Source organism: Sus scrofa, chromosome 5 (assembly GCF_000003025.6).
Source record: "Sus scrofa isolate TJ Tabasco breed Duroc chromosome 5, Sscrofa11.1, whole genome shotgun sequence".
Taxonomy (NCBI): domain Eukaryota; kingdom Metazoa; phylum Chordata; class Mammalia; order Artiodactyla; family Suidae; genus Sus; species Sus scrofa.
The window spans coordinates 11,746,557-11,765,082 of record NC_010447.5 but is presented as its reverse complement, the minus strand read 5'-3'; the positions used below and the strand labels follow the sequence as shown (position 1 = coordinate 11,765,082).

The following is an 18,526-nucleotide window of genomic DNA, read 5'->3' as shown; positions in this document are numbered from 1 at the left end:
GATCCGCGTTGCCGTGAGCTGTGGTGTAGGTTGAAGATGCGGCTCAGATCCTGCATTGCTGTGGTGTAGGCCGGCAGCTGTAGCTCCATTCAACCTCTAGACTGGGAACCTCCATATGCCATGGGTGTGGCCTTAAAAAGATAAAAGACAAAAAAAAAAAAAAAAAAAAAAAAAAAACCTAAAAAAATGAATGTTTGCTTCAACAGTCCAAATTTATTCCCTAATTTAAAAATTTTACAACAAAATTCCATATTCTAGTCTGAAAAATGACAAAAGATATACAGATTAAATGCACATTAAGACAAACAGTGTTGGAGTACCCGTTGTGGCTCAGCAGTAAAGAACCTGCCTGACTAGGAGCCACGAGGATATGGGGGGTTTGACCCCTGGCCTCGCTCAGTGGATTAAGGATTCAGTGTTGCTGTGAGCTGGGAGGTAGGTTGCAGATGTGGCTGGGATCCCACGTTGCTGTGCCTGAGGTGTAGGCCGGCAGCTACAGCTTCGATTCAACCCCTAGCAGCCTAGGAACCTCCATATGCTTCAGGAGCAGCCCTAATGAGACCAAAAACAACAACAACAAGAAGACAAACAGTGTTAAAACATACATAGTAAAACAGGCAACTTTCTTATACAACTAGAAGCTTATCTCTCGGCATTCACGCATAAGGCTTTCATCTCTACCTAAAAATGTTATTCTTACTTCGAAACCCTGGTCCCAAGGCCTTTATCTTGTGCCTGTGCAATCTAATAGTTGTTACTCAATAACTACTCAATAGTCATTGATCTCTGCTTTCAGTCCCTCCTCAAACAGGGTAGACTGGCTTCTACCCACAGAACTCAATGCCAAAGCACTCTTTCAAGAAGGTTAAATAAATATTGCTGTACTGGAAAACTTAAGAATTTCTTGTTTTCTACAGAATAGTGATCTAATAGTATTCGAGATCCTCCAGTTTATCAAACCATCAAGCCATTTCTTCCATTTCTGGCTGGTCCCTTCATTATACCCCAATACTTCACTTTCTCCCTTCTTTCCACGCCACAAATGCCAATCGGTGCCTACAATATACCGGGTACCTTCCTAGGAGCAGAGGATATGGCAGTGCCTTCGCGGAGCTTACATTCTGGTTGGAGGAGAAAGGCAAGAACAAATACACAGTGAGTCAGAGGGTAGTAGGTGCTAGGGAGCAAAAGAAAGATGGGAAAGGGAATGGGAAGTGTTGGGCAGAGGGGTGGGGAATTACGGTTTCTCTCAGGTGCCCCTGATAACATGAAGCATTGAGAACTTTGTCTAGATACTCATGTTGCAACAGAACAAAGGGTGGGGAAAAAAATGTAACTGTAATGTATACATGTAAGGATAACTTGATCCCCTTGCTGTACAGTGGGAAAACAAAACAAAACAAACAAAAAAAAACAAAGGAGTAGAGGTTTCAGGTAAGCAAGGAAGTCAAGCTGCTCTCTGTGGAAAGAGCAAGGAGGTGGGCAAAGGGTGTGTTTGAACTGTTCAAAGACTGGGCAGGAGTAAGAAGAAGAGGAGGCCAAAGACAGCCAGGGGAGCAAGTCACATAGGGCCTTAGAGCCCATGCAGGGCATCTGACTGCTTTCATGCTGAGTGAGGTAGAACGCTACTGGAGAGCTCTGGTAAGAGGAATAATACAGTGTGACATTTAAAAGGGTCACTCTTGGAACAGGCTTCGGAGAGGGCTTGAGGAAGAAGAAAAGTGGGGAGGTTGGTTAGAAAATCACCAAAACAACACAGGCAAGAGATAATGGCAGCACAGACAGGATAAGGCAGTAGGACTCAGGAGCAGCGGTCAAGTTTCATGGTCATTCTTGACACCAGACCTTTGCTTACGCCAGTTCTCCATCTGGCTTGTATCTATTTAGTTCTCCCAGAATCCAGTTTAAATTACATCTTCTTCAAGAAACCTTCCCCAACCAATCCCATTTCCAGTGATTACCCATTGCTCTGAACGCTTACTGACACCTGCCATACCACCGAGTGACTGACTGGCATTAGTTTCTGCTACAACCTACAATTATTTACCTATGTGGCATCTATGTCCCTATTTTACCACATTATCCTTGAGAAAGAAAACACTTTCTCACTCTTGGCATCTTCATTTTGCTGCATAAAATAGACATTTAATAAAGGTTCGCTAATAATTAAATTGCATCACCTATAAATTACTATTCCTCTAGAGAAAGTATCATATATTCACTTTCTCCTTAAACTGCCAAAGCCTGACAGAGCTGTGCTGAGGAAACCTGTGCCAGCACCTAGGCCACACATCATCTTGAGCTACTATTTGCAGAAGTTGCTTACTTAGCCACAACTAGTTTCTTGGACCAGTGGTTTTCAAAGAGTGGTCTCTGGACCACTGGCATCAGCATCACCTGGGAATTTATTAGGAATGGGAACTCCCAGGCGCACCCAAATCTAATGAACTTGGAATTATGGAGGTGGGGCTCAGCAATCTGTGCATTTTCATGCACTATCAAGTTTGAGAATCATTGCTTTGGCTAGAGGTCTCACAAATTACCCTGTTTTCCCAAGAGATTTCCATCCTGGCTCATATCCTCCTTCACCTCAACCATCAGCAGAAGTCCGAGCCTTCCAGATGGCTCACCCCATACAGCTCTGCACAGCCATGCTCCCGATCCCGTCTCCCACTCGCCCTCGCCCTCTCAGGCCCCAGCAGCCGTGAGCTACCCTCAGTCAAGTCTCCTGTACACCCGCTCTCTTCTCTGTGATGTGCCCTTCACCTTTTCGCTCTAAAGGAGACCTGCGTGCTCCCGAGAACGCGGCTTCTTCAGTGGAAGCTTTTCTCCTTCCCGTACATACCTCAGCAGGCCAAGCATCCCCCTCCTCCCTGTTACCATCTAGCGCTGAACCTCACAGGGATCCTCCTCGCCTTCCAGGACGCCTTCCAAATCTCGACACGCTCTTCCACCCCAAGTACAGGTCCTCTGAAACAGGCTCACCCGCCTCATGGCTTACGACGGGGCTCCCTGTCTTCATCTCTTTATTAGTTTTGTCATTCTTGAAACTGCGACAACCACATAGATGATTCATTAACTACTCTGGCCTCCCTGGTGTTGCTGTTGTCCTAATTGCTTAAGCACAAACTATATTTTTTCACAACTTCTCCTAAGCCACCCACCTAGCATCACTCTCTGGGCACTGCCACCACTAATAACCATATCATCTCCAAAAATCTCAAGCATTTCAAGCATTCTCCTCTCACATGATCAAGTGTGCCCGCTCTAGTAGTTTCCCTACTGTCGCGTTTCTCCAGCCACCTCCCAATGGCTAATCTACAAGTCGGTCCCACCACTTCCCCAGCACCTCTACCCACTCTCTCCTCCTCATGTTCTTTATTCCCTCCTAAGCCAGTTTAGATTCTAGGGTCCAACACTATATGTAAGGCTTTTCAAAAAATCCTAGTTCCCTTGTCCTCTTTCTCTTAATCTAACTTAGCTGGTAAAATCGCAATTCCTGGCTAAATCCAACTATTTATTTAACCCTCTTTTGCATCTAAACGATAGAAGATAGCTGGATTAAAAATCACACCATTGACTTGCCATCACTAATGTCAAGTTTATGACCACAGATTTTAAGCATCCTACACCTCCCCAATAAGTTCATTTTTTTTTTTTTTTGGTTGCACCCAGGGGATAGAGAAGTTCACAGGCCAGGGATAGAACCCATGTCACAGCAGCCACCCAAGCTGCATCAGTGACCCAAGCCACTGCAGTGATATGCTGGATCCTTAACCTGCGGTGCTCCAAGGGAACTCCTACTTCCTATTTTTTGAGATGGCCACTACTTCACATCTTGTCCTGTCTCCTCAAACCTGCAACACTTCTTCTCCACTCTCTACACTAACACTTTCAGCTGTGTTCATCTTACATGTTATAAGGCAGACACAGAGGAGTCCCTCTTCCGCTGAAAACGCCAACAGCCTGCTTGGCTCTAAACCCACACACTCTGCCCTATTAAAAAGAAAAAAATCTGCTTCTGGCCAATCCCTCTTCTGTGTGCTAGATATAAGAGACTTTGTTCCTGCAATGATCCTCTTTCTTCTCAGCACCCCAATTTCTCCCCCCACCACTGGATCTTTCCTAGTGACATGAAGCATGCCTTAACATCACCCATCTTTCAAAACTCATCCCTTGAACCCACTACCCATCCGGTTACTATCCCAATTCTTCGCTCCACCCCAAACTAAATAACATTTCATTGTCGCAACAACTTCATCTGCCAATTAGCAACTCCAACTCCTTCCAACTGGCTTTTTTTCTCCACACGCCTCCATTTCAAACAGCTCTGATGGAGTTCACCAACCACCCACATCCTACCAAGGCCAGTGACCAGTTATATGGTGTTCAGTAACCCAAGCCCAATACTTCCTTCCCCAGTCTGTGATGTCACATACGTGTCTTGTTTCCCTCCTACCTTACCCACGTCTCAGCATCCTCAGACCTCTAGTGAAATGCCTCAGGGCTTCAACCTCAGCCTGATTCTCTAGTTACATTTCCTCCCAATGCTTTAAATGTGCACCGACAAATCCCAACCATATCCCTACATCTCGCGTCTCTCTTCTGAGCATCAAATTGTCACTGAACTTCTGCACTCGGGTATCTACCAGACATTTCAGACGAAACAAGTCCAAAGCATTTTTTTTTTTTTCCTGTGAGCTCTCCATTCTGTTGCAAAGAAATTCCCCCTCCCTTCTAATTCCTCAAACTAGAAGCTGAATAACTCAGATCCCTCTTTCATCTCACCACACACACCCGCCAGCTTATCACATTGCCCTGAGAGTCTAAGCCATCACCTCTTGCTTCTTGACCTCCCTTATCACGTTTCCTAAAGAAAGTCAACTCCCCTGTTAAAATCTCCCAATACCTTCCCATGTTAACCAGAACCAACTTCCCATCTCTGCATGGGGAAAGACCTGGCCCTGTCTCCCTCTCCAGTCTTATCTTCTCTACACTCCAACCACAGGCCGCCTTTCCGTCCCTTGAAGGCACTAAACTTATTCCTATCTGAGGACTTTGTATTTGCTGCTCCTTCTGCTTATGACACTTCCCTCCCAGAGTCTGACAAGATGGTGTTTCTTATCATTCAGGCCTTTTTCACCAGAGCTGAAGCATTCAGGGTGGTAGCACCTTTTCTCTATAGTACTTATTGGTTCCTGAATTTATCTTGTTTGTTTACATGTTTACAATTTTCTTTCTCCAGTCAAAAAGTACAAACTCTATGGGCAAGAACTTTGTTGTTCACACCCTTCCCTCTCCCCCCCCCCCCCGGAAAGTGTTCACTACACAGTAGTCATCAATAAATGTGTTAAGTGATTGTCATATTATTAATGTAATCACTTGTTTAGCCACTTTCCTGAGTTCTAAAATATGCAAACCAATTTTACCCAGAGTGTAAACATAAATTCTTCAACAATAATAGAAGCCCCCTGCTCTTGTTCTAATATACAAATCTGATCACATGATCTCATTTAAAATCCAGCAATGGCTCCTTATCAGAATAAGCAAATAAACATCTTAAACTATTTAGATGATCTCGTCTCTAAAATTTTAAATTTTCATCCCTGACTATTCATTCACCCACACTCACGAGCCACACAGAGTTATGTGTGGCTCCTAAACATGCTCTTTCACGAGTCGATTCCTTTCGGGGAAGTAATGACCCTTTCTACTCTGCTCATTTGTCTGCTCCTGGAAAGACTCTTTTGAATCCCGAGAGCCATTAGCTCTTCCGTCTTCTATCTGCTTTGCCTCCTGTTGGATAGGAGAGAGCTCCCTACTAAAGCCAATCCCATCTTCTTAAAGCATCAGAGCTATCAGCCTTTCTCACATACTCACTTTCTTCTCAAATGAATTTATTCAAATAAATCCGTCCCTACCCCACATACTCTCCTAGCTACCCTCTACGTTCTTTCAGAGTCAGTCAACCTTTCCCAACAACTATCTGTACTCACACTTTCTAGCTCCATTTCCTTCTCCCACTCCCCCCCCACCCCCACCAAACTCCTGAATTCCCAGGCTTCTGCCCTCATTGTGCTCCTAAAAAACCTTGCAAAGGTCATCAATGACCCTGGTGTTGCTGAAGCCAGGGACACACGTCAGTTCTCTCTTCCTGCCCCTCTTTTATCTTGGTTTCCGAGTGTCCTGGTTTTCCTCCTGAAGAACAAGCTCTCTGGAACCTTGTTCCCTGCCTCCGCTGAGGGTTCACCCCCTACTAGGCCTCCAGCTCTCTTCTTCCTCTACCTTTTCTCCCGAGGCCCGTCTTATCTTAGGCCATCACCCACAGCAGCAATTACTGCTGCGTGCTGATTTCCCAGCAAGTTACAGGTGAAGCCTCTATCCTTCCTTGTATTTCCAGACCTAGGTAGCCAACTATCTAAGCAGTATTTCCCCTTGAACAACTCAAAGTTACCCAAAAGTACTAAATCTAAAACCTAGCTCATGATACCCTTCATCTTCCCATCTCCAAAACCCTTGGACCACTCCCAAATCACAGCACTGTTCTGCCGACCGAACCTGCAGCACCTCTCCTGTGCCGCCTGCTTTCTCTAGCACGTGCCATCATTACTATCCTGCCCCTTGGACTGTTGCACAGCCGTCACCTAACTTCTCTGCATTCTTACTCCTCTCTACTCTGTTTAGATGTCTTATAAACACAAATCTAATTATAAACTTCACTTCAGCCAACTTCCAATCCTACTCAAAATCTCCTAGTGGCTTCTCACTCCCTAGTACCTAGTCACAGTATCTGGCCTCCAGTGTTAGCTGAATTGAACTGTGTCTACCTTTTGTGATAACTCAATTTACTACTAAGTCTAGTTCTCTAAATGTGTAGACCAAGTAGAATGGGAAAATGGTGATAAAAAGTGAGCATTAAAAAATCCGCTATGGTGTTCCTGTTGTGGCACAGCGGAAACGAATCCGACTGGAACCATGAGGTTGCAGGTTTGATCCCTGGCATCTCAGTGGGTTAAGGATCCAGCGTTGCCGTGAGCTGTGGTGTGGGTCGCAGATGTGGCTTGTGTCTGGCGTGGCTGTGGCCATGGCTGTGGTGTAGGCCGGCAGCTACAGCTCTGATTAAACCCCCAGCCTGGGAACCTCCATGTACCACGGGCGCAGCCCTAAAAGAGACAAAAAAAAAAAAAAAATCTGCCAGACTACAACCTGAATAACAAGCTGCTATTATTACTGTCACTGTCTTCTATTCGCTTAGCACAAAATAGCTTCCAAAAAACTTTAACATAAATTATCTCAATAATCTGTTGAGTATTAGTAGTCCCATTTTAAAGATCGGAAAACCAGTGCTAGGAAGGTTATATGCCGAAGAACGGCACCACTGAGACCAAAAGCGGTTCCTTCCGACTCACGGCCCACGCCCCTGTGTCTTGTGATGAAGCCGTCACCTACTGACCACCTCGTTCCTAACACGGCTGACACACAGCCTGCTCTAGCAATGTTCTCAAGAACTTTGACATCCTTGACACAACCTGGAAAATCACGGTGCACACAGTTAAGCGACTTGTCTCAAGCAGTTAGCGGATATGGAAACAGACTTCGAATTACCTTATTTCCATTTCTCTGCTCTAAGCCTCTATCAGGCTGAACCGTAGCAGTGATAAATCAGACACTATGAAACACATAAAAGAAGATGTTAAGTGTGGTGTAGTAAGTTCCGAAGCCAGAGAGACCAAGGTTCAAATTCTGCCTTTGCTGATTCTAAACTGTGTGACTTTGGCAAGGTACTCAAGTTTAGCAACTTACTTTCTCCTCTGTAAAAGGAAGGTAACAGCGAACTCCCACATGTGTTGAGGACTAAGTGAGGTATACGCTTAACATACACCTTATCACTCAATAACAAAACAAAAACATCAGGAGTTCCCGTCGTGGCTCAGGGGTTAATGAACCCGACTAGGATCTATGAGGATGGGGGTTCGATCCCTGGCCTCGCTCAGTGGGTTAAGGATCCGGTGTTGCTGTGAGCTGTGGTGTAGGTTGCTGTGACTCTGGGTGTAGGCTGGTGGCTACAGCTCCGATTAGACCCCTAGCCCGGGAATCTCCATATGCCGCGGGAGCGGCCCTAGAAATGGCAAAAAGACAAAACAAAAACAAACAAAAAAATCAGCTTCTCCCGAAAGAAGATAGTGTTAAAAAAGAGAAAAAAAAAAAAAACCAGAGCCACAGAGTTAAAAAAAAAAAAAAAAAATACATGGGACTGGTGCTCCTGCTAGGTGCAGCGGGTTACGAATCTGACTGCAACCACTCAGAGGCACTGGGTCAATCCCCAGCCCCACACAGCGAGTTAAGATCTAATGTGTTGCAGCTTCGATGGAGGGCACAGCTGCGGCTCGGATTGAGTCCCTGGCCCAGGAATTTCCATAGGACACAGGTGCAGCCACAAATCTATATATACATACACATGGGATGGAGTTTCCAGCCCTGCCCTTTACTAACCGTCATGTACTTTCTCTTGGTCTCTTTCCTCACCTGGACAACAGAGAGAATAACAGCTAGCCCTAGCACTTCTGTGAGGACGAAATAAGATAACACACAAAAGCACTTTCTTCATAGAAGAGCATCATACAAAAATCATTACTATCTGTTTACACACACTCTCAACCACTGTGTTATAAATTCTTTAAAGGCACGAGAATCTTTAATCCTCCTCGTATTTGTAATAGCTCATAGCATAGTCCTCTGCCCATCATAAACATTCATTTTATGTTGGCTGAACTCATTTGTCAAGAAGACAGTATTGAACTATGACAAAACAACAGTTCAGAATGAAATCCATATAGAATATGAGTTAAGAGAGTGCCTGAAACCAGTCCAGTCAAGATCAGCTCAGACAGGGAGAACACAGCCTGACTTCTGGGAACTTAAATAAGTGGTCTATAATTTTGTTTCCTGGACATAAATTATCGAACAAGTAAGTTCCCTCAGTACAGGCATCACATGCCTCTCCCCTCTTCTCTGCCTCTGTCCCCCACTCCTCTCCTCTCTCTCTCTCTCTCTCTCTCTCTCTCTCTCTCTCTCTCTCTGCCGCCCTCTCAGTTGTGGACAATGAAGAGGAGAGGAGGAGAATAAATGACACAACAGATACTTAACAGCATCACGTGCCTCCAAAAAAAAGTTTAGAAAAAATAACGGGGATGTTCTCTATCAGGAGGCAACTTTAACGAGGGTTCTCTACTCACAAGTACTTAAAACGCCGATTAAAAGGGAGACATTTTACATAAAACTGTGTTTATCAAAGCTCTCCCTGTACAAATTCAAAGGCATCCTTCACACGCTAGAGAAAACGCTCTAGGGAGTAAGTGGTCTGCTACACAAATGAGCAGGGTAAAAAGCTGGTTCGCGCTGCTTACTTACTGAGCATCTACTATGTGCCACACACCATGTTAAGCACATTTCATAGATTAACTCAAATCTCTGTAAAATCCTGCATGATGGGCATTGTTTTTCCTATGGGACCAGTGAAGAAACTGAGGTTGAGAGAAATTAAGAGACTTGTTCATAGCCACCCAGTTGCAAATGAGGTGGGATTTAGACCTAGTCAAGTCTCTAAAACCCACATCCTTTGCATGGTACCATGCTGCCCCTGATGCTACCAATTTCACTATAAAGGAGGGTGACTTGACAGGGAAATGGAAGAGTGTCCTGGTGGCTCAGTGGTTAAGGATCCTGTGTTGTCACTGCTGTGGCTCTGGTTACTGCTGTGGTTTGGGTTTGACCCCTGGCCCAAGGGCTTCTGCCCCTGAGGGTGCGGGTAACACAACAACAGCAGCATCAACAACGAAATAGGGAGATGTGGCAAAAAGACAGGTGCACAGCACAGACGGCATTCTATAACTCAGGGCTTTAGATGCACAGCAGCAGATGAAGGAGCCGCATCTAACTATTCAACCCGAGATGCCTGGATGACTTTCACTCTCCTGCTCTCCAGGTTCCAAGAATGCCCACGCCACTCAGGGGTACTGACAACTAAACACACTTCGGTGATTTTCTGGACCGCTTCGGACAGTGCCTTTAACTCACCACTGGTAGCAGACCAAGCAGGCAATGCGGGTGCTGTGTGTTTCACAGCTCTCTCATGTTTTCCAGGAACTCAACTTTCCTGCACAGCTGGATGTCTCCCTGGCACCCATACTGCTACACAAAATTCACCTCCCAGGACTTTAGAATTAGAAGAGATAATCTTCCAGGTGTGGAAACTGAGGTCAGAACACTTAAACGGTCACCCAACGTCCCCTGGTGGGTACCAGCCTCGCCAAAATTCTGATCTCCTATTGCCCATCCAGTAGGTGTGCTCCTCAGCAGCCCCTCGGTGCCCGCCTACGGCCTGACCACCTAGACCTCCCTCTCTCGACCTGGACGTGGTGCGGCTATGCCGCCTTCTGAACACTTTCATTGACCCGACAAACGTGTGCGACACTAGGCTAGATGATAAAGATCTTAAAGAGAGAGAGCTGACACATTTTTGTCCTCTGACAGCGTTACCCAAACTTTCAGGTGTCAGGGCGCACACAGAAAACGGCAGCATTTTCATAGCTCGAGTGCACATGGTCCGAGTGACAGGGGACTCCTGGGCCCCCCAGCTGCTTCCAGGGTTATCTTGGCATAACCATCTCTCAACCCAACACGTGGCACTTTGGTTGGAAAGCTCTGTTCTAGGGCTAACAAATAAAAGGGACTGAGATAAACTCACAAATAACTGTAACAGAAGCACAAAGGAAATAAGTGAGGAGACTGTCACTGATTTCATCAAACACAAATGGGTGGACATGAGACTGATTCAACTTGCTTCCTTTTGTAACTTCTCTTCCAAACAAATCAAAAGACAGAATAACCCATCCTCTGGTTAACAGCTGATCAGTCCCACCGACAGGTCTGCAGAGACCCTACACACAGGTGCCTGGTTCACAGGAATGAACATCACTGAGAGGACAGAAGTCCTGTCAGAAAAGTTCTCTGACTTCTTCCAAATACTACGAAAATAAATCAGCAGAGAGGAGGAAATTAGACGTCAAGGTCATATTCAAATATGAAGGGAGAAGCAGGAAAAGCAACACACACACACACACACACCACACACACACACACACACACACGCCCCTCTGCGACCAAGCTCCATCTTCATAAACCTAGTGAAAATTCTGCTGTCTGATATTTATAAATTTAGCCTGCCTGAGCCAAGTAGGTTTCTGCAATTCCAGACATCTAGGCTAAAGGGCAAAGGGCAAAGGGAAACTTTCAAAAGCTGGCTCATAGCCAAGGGCATCACATCTCGGAGGCTCCCTTAGCAACACACAACAACTGTCTGCTCAGGGAGGACACCGCCATCTTTGCGAGGGATACAGATGTTCTGTTTCTCAACTAAAAGCAGGGCTTTCGCCCCGTGTATTATTTTCCTTGTCATTCTTCTAAAAGTTATCACATTTCATAATTTAAAAGCCTCTCTAATCCCAGTATGCTTTCCTCCATCCCAACTACACCATAGTTAACAATAAATTAAAAGAATGTAAGGTATTAAATTGCTGGCAAATATAAAATGCTTTATAATGTTTGGTTATTAATTACTATTCTAGCTGCTACAGACTTGGTGTCGAACCATGTGCAAGTCACCCTTTGTGACTTAATTACTTCCCTCATAAAATTTTAATAACAACAGTGACCTACTTCACAAGACTTTGTGAAGGACAATAAAAATTATTAGATAAAAACTTTCAAAAGCTTATTTCTAATTAAGAATCATACCGCTTCTTGGCTCTCAATATCTAAAGGTTTGGTTTGGTTATCAAGGTCAGTGCCCCCCAAGCAAAACACAGGTGGATCCTGACCCACCAAGAAGACAGAAGCTCCCGGGGGGAGTGGCTCACTTCACCTGCCCCCTGCCTTCTCCAAAGCGCCCAAGCCCAGGGGGACGGCGCCACACTGGGAGCTCAGCCCTTGCGTTCAAGGCTAACAAGATAAACAACACTAAAAAAACCCAACAATCCCCTGCCACGAGCACTGGGCTAGGCTTTAAAACCCTCACACCTGTGAGGCGAAGGGGCTGTGGCAGCCTGCGCTCCGTGGGGAAGGCCGTTTGTGCAAGAGCAGAACCTCGCAGCTTTCCACTCCTTATATGTGCAAGTGCAAACCTCACCCACGGCACTGTGTACTCACCCAGAGGTACATCATGTCAGACCCGGCTGCTCAAACTCAGAGGCCAGCTGATCCTCGACTGCAAAAAGGCCCTTCAGTGAACTGTAGGAAAGGAGGTGCCAGAATGGGGGGCAGAAGTTCGGGTGGGGAGAACCCCCCCCAGATCACTTGAGTTTGGAAACCTAAAAAACGACCGGTCTCCTCCCCCCTCCTCCCTCCTCTCCAGCTGACGGCTCTGTTGTTCTCTCTCCTCCCTCTCACCCTCCCTCCCTCTCTCTGGGAGTTCCCAGCCCTGTGCGTCTGAACCGGAGTGTACAGCACACTCTCCCTGTATTTGCCTGCAGGGAATCTCTCTCCGTCATTCTACTTCTAGAAACACAATCATCACTCACAGAGATTATTGCAAAAGGCAGGGGTGGGTGGCGTTAGTAATAAACCACCGGCACCGGTTCCTAGCAGCTAGACATAAACTAGTTTAAGATGGGTTCTTTAAACATGAATGAAGCAATCAGAAAAACTCTGCCCTCCCAGATCAAGGGGAGTGAGCCAAGCCTCCCCTCTGCCCCAGTTCTTCCGAGCCCCTTGCAGAAGCCAAGCGTGAGCACAGAACCTGCTCCGAGCCTACATTCCCTCCCTGCAACGTCAGCCTTACGCCCCATCCTCTAATAATTCACTATCATTCTGCCAGTAATAATTCTGAATCTTAGAGGATTTTAGAACATAGGGGAAATTACATATAAACTCGACTAGTTTTTCATCTTTTTTATCACCACCCTCGTTCAAATCAATAGCGCCTCCCCTTCTAAAGGGAGAAAAAACAAGGGTTTTAGAATCAAGGAGCTTTTGAGCCTGCAATGTTGCAGGCTTTCCAACATGGCAACAGGGCAGGGTACAAAGCCAGGGTTTGAAATCTGGGTCTATAACTACCATTATCATGGCCTGGGGAAAGTTATTTAACCTGTCTAGGCCTCTTGTCTCCTCAACTCAAACCACGTACAACACCCCTTTTGGAGTTGCTGCAATTAGATCGGATGGCATCACTATGTCAACTATCTGCCACATCCCTGGTGACCACGATTTCCAACCTAGTTGAGTCCGAGCATTTACTAAGTTCCTCCTCTAGGCCAGGCCCATGTTTATCCATTATGGTCAATGGTGGAGAACAGGGGGCAGCAAATCATCCGTCCCAGTGGTTTTTATTCAGAAAACCACCAATGCCTCTTCCACACGCCAAGGCCCCCGCTCGTTCCTACTTCCCTACCCAGTTCTCCCCGTTCACATCCAAGATGCGCGGGGCTGTCAGCCCCCTCTGGAAGCCTGCTGTCTGTGCCACGGCACTCAGCACGCCTGCCAGCCACCACCCCAGACACTCACCCGTACCTACCAATCTATGCCCTTTAGTCCCATCTTCCAGGGGAGAGCGCCTCTCTTGTGGGCCATGGAGCCTTGTGCATAGGACCTGGCACACAGTAGGTGCACAAGACATTCTCAAAGGATCATGTGTCTTGAGGAATATTTTACCCCTTTAACTCATTAAAAGAAAAAATAAAACCAAAACAAGAGGCCTACCGCCTTCCAGCTGCCTCCGGGTTCTGTTCCCCTCAGACATGTTGAAACAGCTCTCCCACTTGTTAAATCTCCAAGTAAGGGCTGCACGCCTCACGGTCAAGGCAGGCCCAGCGCAGGTCCTGAGGACCTGGCCTCTGTCTCCCTCGCACGTCTCACTGTAGAGCCGGCTTAGTTACCTGCTCCGGTGGGGTTTCTTTTGCTCTTAGAGTCGAGGTCAAGCCACTTTGCCTTTTCGTCCACACTATGCTAAGTGCATAGCATAGCAAGAGCACTTGGGACACTGCTTCCCTCCTCCCGCCCTAACTCTCCCTGGTGAAACCTGGAGAGGTGGGGCAGGCGCTCTTCTCAGCCTCACCCCACCCTTCTCTTTTTCTCCGTGCAGAACCTCTTGGCTTCCTCTGAAGTCAGGATTACCTCAGCTCCTAGCGCAAAAGAGGAGTAAGAGTCTAAAGTCTAAAATGCAGACGGCTTTTTTTAAAAAATGGGGAAACAAATCTTGGCTTTCTAGAAACTGCTACTTAGAGTCTTTGGTTTGTCCATAATCAATTTTTATCAGCAAGCTTCCCCTCTGGTTTCACAGCCCATGCTCTAAATCTTAAGTCATCAGACCTCCCTGCAATCCATTCTAAGTAACTGTTGGAGAATCACACTATTAAGAGATTATGACAGTCCTTTCGAGCTCGCTGAAGACACAAAATTGTCAACATTCGCTCAATTCTTAACGAAACATCAAAAAACAAATGCAGTAAAATTTCACACATTGTCACTTTATGGTGTTATCTTTTAATGAAATCTGGGATGGGATAACGATACCCCTGTTCCCCTGGAGCAAAGCAGGAGAAAAATACATAGAGAAAAGACATCCTTAGAACGAAATAAGAAAAATTTAAATATGTCACAAAACTCTGAAAACTACCTCCAAACCTCTCATGAGTGGAATCACTGTTAACTTCTTTGGAACCACAGGGAGTTCGCTAATTCCTACTCCCAAGGCATCTCTTCCTTTCCTGATCATCATTTTAAGAACTGGGTGGTTTATTCGATGTGTTTTCTTCACATTAAAACAAAACAAAACAAACAAACAAACAAAAAACCCATAACCTTCAAAGATGCATGGGCAAGCTAAGTGGATTTTTAATTCATGCTCCTGCTTGTTCGTATTTCCCTACCTTAAAAAAAAAGAAAAGGAAACAAAGGGGTGGGAGAAGACAAAATTCTCACCAATCAAGTCAAATAAGGAAACCTCTGCTTTATTGTTAAGAAACACAAAAGTCCGAGGCCCCATGAGGAAGACCTGGGAGGGTCGCAGTCGCACACGGAACCATAGGATATGCATGCACTGCATCCTGTCAGAACAGCTTATCAGACTGCACGACTGTTCTCCAAGCTTATCAGCCTCTCTATCAGCCCAGAGGAGGGAGAGGGGATGGGTGGATCTGAGCATCATAGAAGGAACTCTCCTCGAGAGGCCCACAGAGGAAGGCTGGCTCGCCTCCTTCTGAGAAAGAGAAATTGGATTATCTGGGACAACATCATGGGTGCTGCCAGTAACTCTGAGCTTATAATGCAGCCTGAATTCCTGCTTCTGAGAGCACTGATTCTGTAATGTGAAGACTCTGGTGGGCAGAAAGGGTTTGGAGCCACATTTTAGATGCTCTGCCTCAAAGTCTAACAGTTGAAGAGACAGCATGTTTTATGCCAGGTTCTCTGTGGGTGTAAAAGACTGGTGGGGAAAGTGTGAACATCTGGGGAACCAACACAATTTCGCAAAAATATCCCTGAGAAATCAGGCACTGACAATTTTTCAAAAGAAATGGGAGGCAACCCTCTCTACATAATTTATACTCCTCTCACTTTTGGGACTGGTAGAGACAACAGTCTCGCCACGACAATGAGCTACAGAAATGGGCCAGAGGAGGTCCAACTGCATTTGACTCAAAAAAAAAAAAAAAAAAAAAGTTGAACGAATGGGGCTCTTTTAACCTCATTTCCTCTCAGCTTAAAATAGCAAGGATTCCCAGCGGGCAGCTCTCTAATAGAATTTTGTTACTCAAAATGTGACCCATGGACCGGCAGCAGCAGCATTAGCATCAACAGGGAGCTTCCTAATATGAAGACTTAGGGAGGTAAAATCAGCATCACAACAAAAGCCACAGACACGTCACAAGCGCAGAGAAGTCTGAAAAGCCAGCCTAGACAGGGCACCGTCCTCACCAGCAGCACAGGCTCCTGGAAGACAGGGAGGGGGATGCCCATCTTCACGGCGCTGGAAGACTAACTAGAGAGTGAGGGTTCCAACCCCGCCGCCGATTTCAACATGTCACCACCGCCCGCACGATTTCCCGAGAACACACCATGGGCCAGAGCTCTGCGTGCACCATCTCAGGGCGACTCCACAGCATCTCTGAAAGGCAGGCCCCAGTTTACCTTTTTCATACGCAGAAGAAAACGGGGACTCACTTTGCCTGTGGTCTCACAGAGCCACAAGTTAAACAAAAATGGGTAAGACTCCAAGATCAGCTCAACTATATCACACATTGTCATTGATAAAATCAAATCAAGATTGCGAATCTGTGGAAGCCGTCGCCTGTGCTCTCTCTGCCCATCACCCACACAACAAATAACGGTGAAGAGTTATGGAACCTGTGCACACACACGCCTCGGGAGCTTCCGAAGGCTGTGGTTCTCTTAAGCGCTGCTGCCACCACGACAGAGGTCAGTAAGAAAAAGGCTCTGGAAACTTCTTAGGAACTGTGGTTACCTTCTATGATGCCTAGTGAGCTCCAGTTGCATACACAGAGAACAGGGTACATCGCAAAGCTCGCCTCTTGGAAAATCTACAGGCAAATGGATTTGTTAGAGTCCTTACCCCCCGTTTTTAGGGAACCTAGAGTGACTGCCTGGAAAAGAGGAAAATGCGTTATCTTAAGAGCTGTGTTTTTCCTTACTATGTTTCAATAATATTCTCAAGTGATCTCTGACTTGTAACTAACTTGCTCCAGAATCCCCTCCACTCAAGCTTTGACCTCATGAAGTCTCCCGCCCCAACCACTGGTTCATTATCCACCTGCTCCAGTCCTGTCTTCCAGTCCCTCCTAGGTCCAGCTTCGATTTCATGGTCCATGATTATAATCCCTCTCTTGCAAATATCCTCAATCATGTGTCCTCCATCACTGGCATTTAGCAAAACTCCAATCCTGGTTAAATACAATCTGCCTAACCAAGCTGACTGACTTCACTATACATTCATGATCACAAATGTCAACTAGCCCTCGGCAACGCCACGCAGTCCTAGCAAAGCTGCCCTGTGAGCTCCCCGTCTCTCCAAAATGACTACTTCTTACCTTCTCCTGAAACCTACTTCATTCTTTCCCCACCACCCAATCATCAGCTGCTGCTCTACCCAAGCGTTTCATTGTAAAAAGAGAAGCATTCAGATGGCCCCTTCTGTCCACCAAGTCCACAGTTCCACCTAGAAACACACGCATCTCCTCGTCCTTACATTCTGTTACAACAGAGGAAGTACCATGAGCCTCGGAGGCCCGTTTCGCTTTCTGTGCTCACACCCCTGTGTAAGGGCTGTGCTGCTCTGTTCACAACCCACTCTCTCCTGTCTCATCACTCCCTCCCCTGCCCCCATCACTATCAAGCCACCAATAACACACTCATCTTCAGAAAGCCTCCCCTCTGCCCTCATACACTGATGGGCTAAGCACACCTGGGATCACCACTTCGGAAGGCCGTCTGGCAACATCTATCAAATTCTGAAAGGTGCGCGGCCTGTGGCTCAGAAATTCCACCTCCAAGGAACCTATCTCAGAAAATCCCCTCAGTGTCGAAGGAATGTCACCAGAGGGAACCTGTAAGGGTAACAACGTAAAAACACAAATGTCCGATAACAGGTGAGTGACTAAATGAACCAAGGTTTTAAAAATCTTCCTTGGATCTCTCACCCTCCTCCAGCTACTCTCTCCATTTCCCTGCTCACCACTTCACAGGAAATCTTCCCAAAAAAAGGACCCACGCCAGTTTCCACTTCTTCACCTCTCATGTCTTTAACCTACTCAGTGTCCAAGGCCTCTGCTCCAGTAAAGCAACTGGTCAGTGTCAACTACGTCCATGCTACTCCATCCGGTAGACACTCGGCTGTCCTCAACTTATCAGAGCTCTTAGCAGGATTCAACAAAGTTGGCAACGTTTTTAAAACATTCTCTTCTTCTAGCTTCTGCGGTACCACAGCCCAGGTTCTTTCCCTGCATCACTGATCGCCTCTTCTTGGTGTCTTCTTCTGGCTTCCGTTAACAGACCCCCAAAAGGGAAGAGCTCCTCGGGGCTCAGTCCCGAGTCATGCTCTCGCTGAGCTGTCTTAACCATTCCCATTGCTTCAAATATCACCAACACACTGATAATCACCAAATTTGATCCCTATCCCAGGCTCTCGATTCTCCACCCCCATCACCCTTGAGATCTGCCATCTACACTTGGAACTCCCTACCTCAATAAATGGTACCACCTGGCAATGAAAGCCAGAGACCTTTCCCTTATCCCTCACCCCTCACATCTAAACCGTTAACAGGTCCCAGGTATCTGACCTGTCCTGGTCCTCACTGCCATCACCTTAACAAAGCTACCATCGTCTCTTTCCGGAACACCACAATAGTTCCTCCATTTCCACTGCTGCTCCCCTTCAAAACATTCACCACATACCAGCCCAGGGACTTTCTAATCAGATCATGTCACTTCTTCGATTCCACCGCTTCACATTACACTT

At 46.3% G+C, this 18,526-nt stretch overlaps 1 protein-coding gene across 31 annotated transcripts in view; it reads right to left on the bottom strand.

Annotated features, from left to right (window-relative positions):
• Positions 1–18,526, bottom strand: part of RBFOX2 (RNA binding protein, fox-1 homolog (C. elegans) 2) — a 271,803-nt gene that overhangs the window by 140,243 nt on the left and 113,034 nt on the right. Inside the window, exon 1 of one of the 31 annotated variants that reach the window (XM_021091029.1) lies at positions 13,756–15,687. The exons of 27 other annotated variants lie outside the window; for them this stretch is intronic. Coding sequence is in view for 3 of the 4 variants with exons in the window: in XM_021091024.1 (XP_020946683.1) it covers positions 12,208–12,222 (15 nt within the window). In the remaining variant the exon portion in view is untranslated. Of the gene's footprint in view, positions 1–12,207; positions 13,734–13,755; positions 15,688–18,526 lie in introns of those variants that run through there. 3 more of the 31 variants (XM_021091024.1, XM_021091030.1, XM_021091031.1) reach the window with 3 other exon arrangements.